The following is a 13572-nucleotide window of genomic DNA, read 5'->3' as shown; positions in this document are numbered from 1 at the left end:
ACATTGTAAAGTTTTAAAAATATAAATTCATAATTTGTACTTGTTAATATATTAATATTATATTTCACGATATTAAATACATTTCTGTTTACAAAACTGTCTTGACATAGTTTCCCTTCTCGAAACCTAAGGAGTTCAACAAAAATGAAGGCTTAATTATTCAACTTCTGGCACTTTTGGTATCTGGAAAGTTAAATCAAATACTTCCCTTTAAAATAAATTAAGGAATTATCTCCTTATCTCTATTGCCTCCCTGTGGACCAGCTAAATCACTACAAGAAGAAAACAAAGTGAAAAATGTAGTGCAGGAATATCCCATAAGGTATTCAGTGCAACAAAGTTACTTTGTCACCTGTTGAACCAATGGCCTGCCTTTGAAGTTCATGGGTTCAGACTAAATTGGGCACATGGTGAAAGACTCATGTGATGTTCTCACCACATGTCTCACTTCCAGTGCAATGACATTTTGCCATACCACTGCCCACCCACTTAATCATGTGGAACCTGACACATAACCTTCCACTTATGCTTAGCCCAGGCTGGGCTCATTCAAATCTACATAATCCCCACACTGAATGCTGAAATTTTTTTGTGGGGAGTTTTTTTTTTAAAGTTCACAAATTCTTCAAAAAATGTGAAGAACTGGATTTAAGATTTTAGAAATGAGGAACAAAATTTGGAGATTTGTCCATCCCTAGCCATAGGCCTATGCCCCGAGTCCTGACAAGAAGTACATTGACAGTTCTACAAACCATTGTTTATTACAGTACTTTATGTCTTCCCAGGAAGTTGTACGTATTACTGTGATGTCTGGGCGCTTCCTTATTCTTTATAATCAACTTATATCTGGCCTATTTCATGCATCTTAAAATCAATTGTTTTCATGTCTATATCAAATAAGGCATTAGATTATAGCAGAGGCAGGCAAGATTGAGGCTTGTTGGATCTAGTTTATTTTTGTTCTTTTACTCAAAGTCCAGTATCCTCAATCTCTAGTTACAAAATCCAGTACACAGCCATGTTCAGCTCTTGGGGGTACCATTTCCAAATATAAAAGCTTTCTGTTGTCATCATCCTCACTACCAGCAAAGCAGAGCAGAAAATTAATATTCTGCATTTTGCTATTTCAATAAGCCTGAATCACAGATGGAGATTTTAGAAAAATGAAGAGATTTGTGTCAAGTGGATTACTACCAGCATGTGTTATTACGTCAACTAGTAAAGAAAGTAACTGATTTGCTGGAAGCAAAATGACAATTATGAATGCATAAAAACAAAGAAAGCACAGTATTTGAAAGACATTTTTCATTCCTGGACTTTTAGGGGCTCAAGCTTGGTTCTTCCATAAAGTTCTAATAATGAACACCAAATGTAATTTATCACACTATTCAATATAATATACACAATTTTTGTTCCCTCTCTTTTAAGTAGGTGCAGAGGTCAAGTAGGCATTTGGAGAATTACGTTGAAAACATATGTTGCATGTGAAATCTCAAGTTCAGAGTTAGATACCAACCTCAGAGCATATCCTAACATGTTTATAGGTGTTTGTGTGAAAACCTATGGAAGGATTGGGTGAGATTTTGAACCTGAAATGCCAGACTCGGGTCACATTTGCAGATATCTTTGTAACACAGATTAAAACACATAAAACATGTTCATGACCAGCCTGGCATTTACCAGCAGCACTGAAGAGAGGGACAACTCTGACATTATCACCCCAGTTCTGCATTCTGGGGAGCAGCTAAGAAGTATTAATGATTTTATGATGGTAATGCCTCTTCTTCTGAATATTCGCACTTGCCTTCCAATGCCATAGCTCCCCTGCCCATCACCACTGAGATCCCACCCATAATTCCCTTTTTCCGAATAGGATTTCCCTTAAAAAAGGGGGAAAGTTGCCAACTATGATCCCACCCCCACCCATACTACTTCCCTTCCTCCCAGACACATAACTCAAAGGGGCTCAAGGGCCAGGTCATAATGGTTTTGATGATATTCCACAGTTACAACCAGATGTTATTTTCACTTCAGTAGGGAGATTCACCCTGTTAAGAACCTCAGCTACCTTACCTTCTAATAAGGTACAGATGCTCTAGATAACGCTCCCCCACCTCCCACCCCAAAAGCCACCTCAGTAGATACCCAGCAACAAACCACAATTCAGCCCCTACTGTAGGGCCTACATACCGGTATATAAAACACAAAGTTGAAAAATCTAGCAACATTAAGTTGTTATATTGTCATTTCAAAGTGCATCTGTAAAGCACCATTCACGCCCCATTTGGCACAAGCATATACTTAACGTATTTTATGTGCTTTGTTTTTTTCTTATCTTCTCTACTGGTAATTGACCGGAATTATATATACAGTATATATATCATGCATATACTTTTTAATTTCCATAGTTCATCAGCAGTATACCAAAGGTGCAAATCAATTGCATATATTTTTCTTTGGGGGGGGGGGAAGGCAGGGGAGATTAAGATCTGAGCAGTCCCTGCCTCCTTAACTAAAAGCTTCTTTCAGCTGGGAATATTCGTCATCTTCAAACTCCTCAAATCCTGTGTGGAAATATGCTTAGCACAAGCACTCTCTTAACCAATTGGCATGGGAGACATTTACATATTGAATGAGACCATACTATGTCTGGCATTTATCACTTCAATCTGCTTCCTGCATCCGTGCTGGTGTTAAATGATTAGAGCTAATAGCACAGAGGCATTATCAGAGATGCACTGGCATAATTTAAGAGGAACAGATGGGAGGTCTGGTGTTTCTCAGGAGGTCCGGGCAGCTCCCTCTCAAACATGCAGCTTTTCACAGGATGCCAAAATGTTCTTGCTGTGCTTTAGCTAATTTTGGAGAAAAACAGTTAAAAAAAAACCTAGCTCAATTTAGCTTTAGGTAGTAAACTGACTGATAGGTGTTCATAAATAAAGATAAATGCAAAGAACTAAACATTTTGCTATTAAAAAGAATTTTAAGGGCCAGACAGAAGAGAAAATGAGAGAAGTGGAGCAAATGAATGTGCTAGTTTCCCTGCAGTAAAAAGTAATGGTGACTTTTTGAGTATTAAATCTTCCCGTCTCAGTCAGGCTGAAAGTGTTACGCCGTATAGTTATAACAGTCCTTTATAGTTCTGTTATTGGTAAAGTAGGCGGTCTTAAAACATGTCGTTTAATCTATTAAAGAAATTATTCCACTTCAGTTCTAATTTGCTGCTGTTAATAGTCATGTGCCCTCACATTTTTGGTGCAAGCAAATCAAAAGCAGTGAAAAAGAATTGGGACTACAATGGCCTAAATTTTTAAAATATACTTGTATGAGTGGCCAAAGAAGAAAACAACTTGCAAAATGAAACAAACCACACACATACAACTAGTTAACTAAATAAATAAATAGAAGAAATCCCACAATTCAAATCCCACCAGGATTATACTTTTAGCATCAAGAATTAAGTTTAGGCATATGGTAAGTCTTAAAACATTGATCGGAAAGAAGAAAATGGTACCTTGCTTTGGGAGTCAAGAAATACACAAATTTCTACAACCACTGAAATAAACTGAAAGGAAACCCTTTTTTGTAACCTGTAATTAAATAAATATTTAATTGGACTTAAAAAATGTAAAATTTCATTCCACTGCTAATATATTTACTGCATAGAAATTCTCCCCCCCCCCCATATGTGAAAACTAATGCAGATCCCACACGTTCTAAATATAACAATGAATTGTTTATTATAATTATGTCTCTTGATAACTGAATCAACATCCTGTAGTTAACATCTATGGCAACTCATTAGGAGGGATGAGCAAGCACAGCAAAATAAAGGCAGGAAGTTGCTTTTTAACTTCAGTGGTTACATAAAAAGTGCAAGTTGTTTATACTTGACTTTATGCTGCACTTAATCTTTAAGAGGTAGCATGGCAGTTTTCTAAATTCCCTGGAACTGAAATGGTATCTTCTTCCTAAATGCATTCAGTATAATTACCGGTACCTATACCCTAGAACCAGCTTAACTAAATCAGTTTCCTGTCTTCTCCTGTAGGCTCACATAAATTTACAAAATATGAGTGAAAACTACTTGTAATAAAGATTCTGGACAGATAAAACACTTCTTCATGTAGCACATAGTTATAAGCTGCAGAACTTGCTCCCACAGGAGGCAGTGATAGAGAACAACTTGGATGGCTTTAAAAGTCACAATGGTTTTGTTCTACACCCTCTGTCAGAATCATAGACTTGTAAAGTTGGAAGGAACCTCTAGGGTCATCTAGTCCAACCCCCTGCAATGCAGGAATCTTTTGCCCAACGTGGGGCTCAAATCCATAACCCTGCGATTAAGTGTCTCATGCTCTGCTTCTGAATAGCAGTTGCTCGAAATTGCAAGTTGCACTCCTATCATTGCGAATTTCTCACAGGCATCTGGTTGGCTATTGTGAGGAACAAGATACGGGATTATATGTGCCATTGGCCTGATTCAGTGGGTTTTTCTCGTGCTAATATACCGGTACTTTTGCTCCAATTTAGTGATTGAAAAGAGGCTTTCATCTTCTGGGTATTTCTTATGCAAAAATGAATGTTCTGTGTGTAGATCCCATTTCTGGATTTTCCCATTCAGCATTTTCTGAGCTGCCTCTGCAGTTCCTGCTCTTGGACAGAGACTACAAATAAGACTAGCAGCTACGACAGCACAAGTCATGATGTGGGAGAGGAATTCTAAATCATTTTTTTATTATTACATACATGCCTCAAATAATTTCTTATCAATCCTTAATTCTCCTGTAATATGTTGCACTGCTTCCAAAAACAAAGTGTATCATCTGTGAACATCAATTGGATATAGGGATCTGGTGGTTTCTTGTGTATGTTGAGATGGACTGTGCCCTTTGGATCTTGAAAACCTATGCCAGAAGAATATGACAGGTCTTCAAAAGGTGGTGGTGGTGAGGAGATAATGGATGGTGTTAAACAATTTAAGCAACTTTATTAAAGAAATAAAGGTAAAGGTAAAGGGACCCCTGACCATTAGGTCCAGTTGTGACCAACTCTGGGGTTGCGGCGCTCATCTCACTTTATTGGCCGAGGGAGCCGGTGTATAGCTTCCGGGTCATATGACTAAACCAGCATGACTAAACCGCTTCTGGCGAACCAGAGAAGCACATGGAAACACCGTTTACCTTCCCGCTGGAGCGGTACCTATTTATCTACTTGCACTTCGTGCTTTCAAACTGCTAGGTTGTCAGGAGCAGGGACCAAGCAATGGGAGCTCACCCCGTCGCGGGGATTCGAACCGCCGACCTTCTGATCAGCAAGTCCTAGGCTATGTGGTTTAACCCACAGTGACACCCGCGTCCTATTAAAGAAATACCTGTTGATAAATCCATCAGAGGGAGACAGGCGGACATCCTGAGACCTCTGCTTCTTCTGGACTATCTCCCTCCCACAGCACAGACCTATCAAAAACCTCTAGGAAGGACCAAGACCGGCAGGTGAAGACCTCAAGGTGCCTGCTGCAGCTGGTCTGGTTTTGTTTTAAAAACAGGGTTTTTAGTGCAGCCATGGTGTTTTATGAACATTGAGAGCTGCTATGAGAACACTAGAAAAGAGGGGTACCAATCTGTAAATGAATGAAATATCCATGTTTAGGTATACTATACTAACTCTGAACAACAGGTGCTGAGAACAGTTGTTCCCTTTATGCTCTACTTGTAAAAGACTGCTGTCTAGTATAGCCACTTGTTACAAGTTCACAGTTACACCACCAATAGCCACGATTGACTGATTTCAAAGCCTTCAGAAAGTTCTACCAAGATGTTGAAAATATGGTACACTTATATTGAAGAACACTTCCTTATTAACATTTTAATTCTAAATAAAGCACACTTATCCACACTTAGCTTTCCTCCGCTCTTTCCAGGCACAGTCCGCAATTTAAAGCTCTGTGTCTGAGCACCCTGTTTTTTTTTCTCCTTTCCCTGTGGAAACCTGCTCTTTAAAGCTCAATAGGAGCAAACTTCAATGGAAAACACGGATTGATGTTTGCTCCGATTCAGCTTTAAAGAGTGGGTTTTCGTGGGGAAAGCCTGGGGTTTTTATTTATTTATTTATTTATTAAAAAAGCTTTGGCACAGAGCATTAAAAGATTCTGCATGGAAAGAACAGGGCAAACGTTAACTGTGGATAAGCCTATAGAGAAGCTGAATGCCAGGGTATCCCAAATGTGGGAAGGAACAGAAGTAATAGTTTAAGAGACCAACTTGTTTAAAAATGTAATTAAGACAAGGGTTGTAGTTTTAAAAAAATTAAAATCAGGTTTTATTAATAAAATAGCAAGCACACCAATTTAAGTGAAGAAAATTAGCTTTATGTAAATTAGAAAAATGACTTGTTAGAATTTTGTTCAAATGGTCAATTCTGTACAATTTACAATTTTATATACAAAATGTATAGCAAAATACAGTACACATTCCTGAGTCTCAGTTCTATGGATGATATTTTTTATTTTCTACTGATTATTAGATGGAAATACTGTAATTATCTTAGCATTTGGTTTATTTCAGATAATACTGGCACAAAAAGGCAATGGTTGCCAATACAATTCTTAAAACAATTAAAAGCTCACGCTATTAGTATAGACTTCTATACTAAAATACAATCCACTGCTAAGATGTAACGTTTTGTTTATTCCAATGACTCATTTGCAACTGAATACAATACAAGCCCACTTTAACAAATCTCCCTTTTATTCCTATGCATCTGAGTCGATACATCAAATTTGCCCATGGGGAGATCATCAAATGATCATGATAGAGAATGCAGAGAAACTGTGCATCAGAGCAGTTTTCATATTCTGAACAAAATATGAAAGCTTTAACCACCTCTTTAGCATGATAAATTTAAGAAGATATTTCCTGCCTAGGTGGGATTTTGTGGGTAGTATAAGGTATGTTCAATCATAAGTATATGTGCTTAACTTTGGAAATGTAAATCCTTCAGATAATAAGTGGAGCTTCATTACAGTCATGAGAACTTAAAGTCCCCAATAGTACTTCATGTGTGGATTTAAGATACTCAAAAGTAATTTTACACACTTTTATGGACTATTATTATTTTATTTTTATTTATTAAATTTGTATGTCGCCCTCCATTCGAAGATCAAGAGACCAAGAGAACATCCAATACTTTTTCTTAATGATGTCGTTTGCTAAATTAGCAGCTGGAACATGTTACAGCATTGCAAGGAATTTATGAATTAAAATTACAATTCAACTGTGATTGCAGTATTAGTATTTTTAACAACTACTGCGGCTTAGTGTTGAATAGTATCCCAGATTTATGTATCTGAGCCTAGTCAAACGATATTCCAAACCTGGAGCCCTGGTGGCAACAGCTGCCCCCTGAATTAACACTCCACCTTGAGCTAACCACATTTTTGTGCCATTAATCCTAGTGCAAGATATAAATTTTCCTGCTTATGGTCAAAGATGCACATTTACCATACTCCATGGGAGCTAAACGTGAACACGTACTCAGTAATTCATTAGTATTTTTGCTGAAGCAGCTCTCAATGCTTAACCTGCAAACTGCTTTTAAAAAATGACAAGTGGTTTGTTTTTTTAAAAGTGTTGATAGTTCCACACTGGGAACTGATAACCAAAGTAATAATGATAATAAAAAGCCAAACAGGGGGGCACGGATGGTTCTGTTACATTGTGCATTGACAAATCGGACATGATTTCCGTTGATGTATTTGTGCTAATATCAAAGTGTGAAATAAATAAGCATATCTAATAAAATCTTCATTAGGTTAGAATGCTGCAGAATGCTGAGAGAGAACTTAAAGAAGCTAGTAGCATGGTAAAAAACTGATATAAAGTCTGCACCTGATTGAGCTGGAGAAACCCTCTTCTGGATTGGGAACTGTGAATGCACAGCCTATGGGTTTCTCATGTCCATATACAGTGGTGCCCCGCAAGACGAATGCCTCGCAAGACGGAAAACCCGCTAGACGAAAGGGTTTTCCGTTTTGGAGGTGCTTCGCAAAATGAATTTCCTATGGGCTTGCTTCGCAAGACGAAAATGTCTTGCAAGTTCCTGCGGGGTTTTTTCCTCCCCCCCCCCTTTTCCCCAAGCCGCTAAGCTGCTTATCAGTTGATCCTAAGCCGCTAAGCCGCTTAACAGCTGATCCGCTAAGCCGCTTATCAGCTGATCCGCTAAGCCGCTAAGCCGCTTATCAGCTGATCCGCTATGCCGCTTATCAGCTGATCCGCTAAGCCCGCTAAGCAGCTAATCCGCTAATGGGCTTGCTTCGCAAGACGAAAAAACCGCAAGACGAAGAGACTCGCGGAATGGATTCTTTTCGTCTTGCGAGGCACCACTGTACAGCAGTAATGGCTGTGAATGTAGTTCCTACTACTGACTGACTCAGTAGGTAGGCAGGCACATGCATGCACATCTCTGGAATTGGGTTATAATGTGCTGATTTTCAAAGTTTAGCAGAATGAAATTAAAATAAAAACCGCACTTCATTATAAGGACAGCTAGAAATGAAAAGGGACAGTTTGCCATCTTTGATCAAAGTGCTTCGGATTTCAAACATTATTCACAGAAAGTTGGTCTTTAGCTGAATACTTTCCCCAGGGTTCTTGGAATGCCTAGGTGCTGCCTTGTCCTTGAGGCTTTCCTGATTGCCCTTCAGGGCCGATTCAAGCCTCGCCTTCATTGGCGGAGAAGAAGCCATGAGTTTTTTAAAGACCAAGGAATATTGCAGACCAATCTGCATCAGGTACTGTAAAGCAAACTCATGAAGACTCCTCACTGAACTCGTAGCTGATCCTAGGGCGTTCTCGTCCAAAAGAAAAGAAATAAGGATAGGGAAGAAGCAAGCCACAAGCTGAGTTCCTGTGAAAAAGTAAAAACAAATGATTGATATCACTAAACATCATTTAGGCTGCAGTTCAAAACATAAAAGCAAATCCCACTAAACCCAGCGGGATTTACTTTTAAGTAACCATGCAGTGGATTGCACTATTAAAATCATTATTGCAACTAGTTATTGAGGGCTTTCCCCCCCTATGAGTGCCCTTCCTGGGGCCAATCTCATTGTGGGAACATGGGTGGGTTTTGAATTTAAGCCCTCGGAAGGGGTTCACAAGTGGCTTTACTGTGACAGAAGAACCTTTACTTCTCCCTGCCTGTAGCAAGTACCCTTCCAGCTGCTTGCCACCTGACCTTCCCACCTTTTCTTAGTGGCACTCGGAGGCCAAATATCTGGAATCAAGCAGAGAATTCCTCCAAAGAATATTTATATACAAAGAGATTGCCGGCTACGGAAAAAGGTAAATGCAAAGTTATTAATGGCATTTTAAAAACCAAGTGATACAATAAAATGTATTTTTGACTTTGGCTATAGTCTACAGGCTACTAAACCTAGTATATGTGATTTACACTGACATTTCACTGACTGGGCGATTTACCTCCTCTTGCATTGTACTGTGCCACTATTTGGTTTGCTTTGTTATTGGTTAGTTTTGTGCTTTTTCATTTTCATAACTGTACTTGTTTTAACTGCGACATTTGTAGCCCTTAAGTTGCAAATAATAAATAAAATATAGAGAATAATCATGTCACAGACTTTTAATGGAACTGAGCTGGTTAAAAACAAAACAGCAAAAATGGATAATTCTAAGTTAGCCCCATCTATTCCTAATTGTTTTCCTCTGCAAAGGGAGGGCCATTGTTAATTAGCTGATATATTAACAGCGGCAACACAAAGTTTAAAAAACACACTTTTAATTAGGCTTAATGAATGTGTGCATTTCTCTCTACTAAACAATATTGGCAGGGAGTTCAGCAGTCATGGAACATACTGTCAGTCGTTTTGCAGTCCTAGATGTGACATGCAGATTGCTAGATAGGAAGCTGTAATCCAGAATGTCCAAGATAGTTCTCCAAAGTGCTACCCATTCCAGGCACAGGGCAAACCAGACAGTCAAAGCTGAGGGGTTTCACCAAATGAACAAGATGGTGGTGTCAGGAGGAGGAATCTGGATTTGTTAGACTCTGGGTCATGTTTTGGGGGCAAGCTGGGTCTGTATAAAAGGGAAGGGTCTCACATGAACAGAAATGGAGCCACACCACTCCTTGCTCTTGACATCAAAAAAAGTGACTCAGCAGCTTTTAAACTGGGGGAAACAGATAGCTGGAGAACATCCATTTTGGAATGAAACTATGAGGAGAAGGATGAAAATGTTTCTGATCATCCAAGTGGGGACAGGGTGGATCAAAGCAATGAGTGTACAGTAGGACAGACTAGCCGATATGACACAGCAAATCACCAGTTTGGCACCATCTGCTTAAGGTGCACATTCTCTACATAGCATTCTCTAGAAGGGTTATTGTGTTCTGAAGGTTTTTCCAACACTGCATGCATTTGCTAGATTAAGTAATAATTTAAAGAATACTTTTAGAAGTAGTTTCCAAGTGATGAAATGTTAACAGATTAGCACTGTCATGAGTCCTCAACATGTTGTCACAACTGAAATTGCATTAACAGAGACATATTTTAATTAGCAACTGATTCCAGATATCAATCTATTTTGCCCTCCAAAAGACACTTACGATGTTCCTCCTCAGCGAGAGCTATAACAGCAGCCACAACTTTTATCCCTTCCTGAATAACCTGAAGTTCAGCAGAATTCTCAGGCTTGACTTTCTCCGTTTCCTGCAGTTTGCAAACAATTGATGATGCCAATGAATGAATGTAAGGATATGAGATAGTTTGATTTGGATACTGGAAAATAGTAAGGAGAAGCTGGTAGCATTTAAGTTGCACCTAAAAAGAAAAAGGAAAATTCCAAGTTAAAACACCAAAATGTAGTATTAGAGAGCACTGCTGAACTGCATGTGGGGGGATGCCCTGTGCATCAGTACATTTATCAGAAGCAGAAGACTGCACCAATGTCAGTAGCAAGATCTGCTTTCAGATACGGCAGGAAAAGACCAGACAGAGTAAATTAGGCGTATTAATGCAGGTGTGTTGCCAGATGTCAGGGCTGCCTCAGGTCTCAGCTCACAAAAGACCAACGCCAGGTTCTTCTTATATACAAGGATGTTTATTGCAGTTCATTATTGGTTCCACAACCGAGGCGCGCAGCCCCGCGTCTCTTAGCCTAGACATTTGAAGTCCCCTCTGAATCGGTCCCGCCCCTACACCAGCTTAAGAGGCTTGTGCTAGTCCACCTCTTCCTGTCTTTCCTTTTCCGCAGGGTCTTTCTGCCCCCCTGGGTTCCTTCCCTCCTGCTCTCTCCTGAAGCGGATTCCTCAGATGCCTGTTCCCCCCTCCTTCGTGCTTTGGGGCCAGGCTCCTCCTCCGGGCTCTCTCCATTTCCGCGCGCCTCCACATTTGAACTTGGCGCGCGTTCGCTACCCCTGACCTTCCTCTTGACACTTACACTACTCCCTGTACTACTCTCCGCCTCTTCCGGCAGGACGTCCTGCCCCGATCTCCTTCCCCTGTCTCCTTCCTGCTCCGCTCCGTGTGTCACACTGGGAACTCCACTCTCTTCACTTCGTTCCTGCTGGGAAGCCGGCCCCGATCTCCCACTCCCACTCGGGGTTTCCCTGCTGCTTCCCTGCTCCTGGCAGGTCCCCCGTGACCCCCCTTGGCCTGACTAGGGGCGCCCCCTTCTGGGAATCCTCCGATTCACTTGAGAGACTCATGGAAGACCTCAAGTCATTGTCATCCTCTTCCTCACTGTCCTGGGATTCTTCCCCATCGCTCTCCGTCTCCCCCCTCACCTGTGCCTCTGTCTCTGAACCCCTGACACCAGATACCAGCATATATGAGTACACTCTTTTCCCCCTCTTTCTGGTAGCTGTAAGCTGTTCTATGTGCAGTGATCCTGAACTTAAAAGGTAAAGGTAAAGGGACCCCTGACCATTAGGTCCAGTCGTGGCCAACTCTGGGGTTGTGTTAAGGACTCCATATTGCCCAAATCAAAATAGAAGAGCTGAGATCTGTACAAAAACAACAATCCTTCAGTATCAAACAGAAGGAAGCATACTTTTTAGCTTTTCCACAAGATGTACTATATACTATATATGCATCACAGGAGAAAAGACCCTTTCCCCTGTGGCCATTCACTTTACTTCAGATGGTGGAGGCAGCTGCCTTTCAGTGCAAGACAAAGATCTGTCTTCATCATGGGCTGAGAGATTTCCTACTATTTAGCCCTACTCTTGCCTCAGTGATAATCAGTGGGCTCTGCTGCCTAGTAGGCTGGGGCTGAATGTGGACGCCAGGGAAGACTAAGGATGAGGGCAGGAAATTTCACCAGAATAATTCAGACTCCCTAGTGTTGCCATGTTATTACTGTTCCTGATACCAAACCTGAATGTGAACTTTTATTTTGAGAATCAAGCTGCTTTGAGAGCCACCTAGGCTATATAGTGAGATAGAAGCATTCCAAATAAATCATTAAAAACATAGCAATTGTAGAGTTCTACACAATAAAAACAATATGCAGGACTTACAATAGGATCTTTAGATTCCATTGCTGACTGAAACTTTTCAATGCAACACTTCTGAAGGCACTCCATGGTAGCAACTTCTGGACTTGTAGACAAAATGAATATTGTGACTGCAGTCAGCAGACTACCTTCATCCAACTCTTGATGAGCACCATCTACCAATTTAAAACAATCTTAAATTTGTGTTCTGAAACTGGAGCATTTCATTAATCAGAATGCATAAATCAATATGCTAAGATCAATTGTATCACAAATCAACACATATTTAGTTAAACACAGTTGGCAGATAAACACATATTTTTAAGAATGTACATTAGATACTCTTAAGAACTTTTACTCAGCATGAACTATTGCTGAAGAATGTTTGAGCCCTCCTCTTCGGTCAGATTTCCCCCCCAGTGAATTGTATGCATTTGCTTTTTATTAAAAAGCTACAATATAGAGCAAGGGCGGATAACTTTTCAGAACTTTTTTAGTCATCTACAGTTAAGGATATGCCATGGATGAGACCTCTGCCTAAGATGTTGGCCAGCCCAAATAGGCTGGATAATGGGCCGGACAGGTCATCTGTCTTAACATGACAACTTCATATACATTACTACTACTGCTACTACTACCACGTATCTTTCCAGAGCTGAGCCTTACTCAGGTGTGCTCTGGGAAGCCTCAACTCTGATTAAGTCATTCTTCCAGGGAAGTCCATTGGGAGAAAAAGAAGGAAAGGTGTGAACAACGAGTGGCATCCAAAGGCTTTTGAAAAAAAGAGAAGAAAAGTGAGTAGAAGGCAGGAACAGAAGGTGCTCGGCTCTAAAAAGATGTACAACATCAAAACGGTAGAGAAAGCAAAGACAGGTATGGAAGAAGGGTCTGACAAGGGGAAGAAATGTGTGTAAGCCAAGTTCTGCCCAAAGTGCAGTGGGATTGAGAAAGCAAAGTAGGGACTGTGGGTAGAGGAGGCGGCAAGGTCTAAGAAGCAGCAGATCACCATCAGGGGAGAAGAAGCCAGCCCCCTATCTTCTTCAGCAACCCAACTGC

The 13572-nt window shown here is 40.4% G+C and overlaps 1 protein-coding gene and 1 long non-coding RNA gene across 4 annotated transcripts in view; one reads left to right on the top strand and one right to left on the bottom strand.

The window, feature by feature from the left end:
• The window catches only part of LOC308596102, a 33360-nt gene that overhangs the window by 10344 nt on the left and 9444 nt on the right, over positions 1–13572 (top strand). The gene's annotated exons all lie outside the window — the stretch shown is intronic.
• HEATR5A (HEAT repeat containing 5A) overlaps positions 8393–13572 on the bottom strand; it is a 59998-nt gene continuing 54818 nt past the window's right edge. For all 3 annotated transcript variants that reach the window (XM_081207577.1, XM_081207578.1, XM_081207579.1), the window contains 3 exons: positions 12541–12692; positions 10627–10840; positions 8393–8907 (listed from right to left, as the gene is read on the bottom strand). In XM_081207577.1, the coding sequence (XP_081063703.1) occupies positions 8609–8907; positions 10627–10840; positions 12541–12692 (665 nt within the window). In that variant the 3' untranslated portion in view covers positions 8393–8608. The remainder of the gene's footprint in view (positions 8908–10626; positions 10841–12540; positions 12693–13572) is intronic.

This window comes from Podarcis bocagei, assembly GCF_964188305.1.
Source record: "Podarcis bocagei genome assembly, chromosome: 1".
Taxonomy (NCBI): Eukaryota; Metazoa; Chordata; class Lepidosauria; order Squamata; family Lacertidae; genus Podarcis; species Podarcis bocagei.
This window is presented reverse-complemented; position numbering and strand designations above follow the sequence as displayed.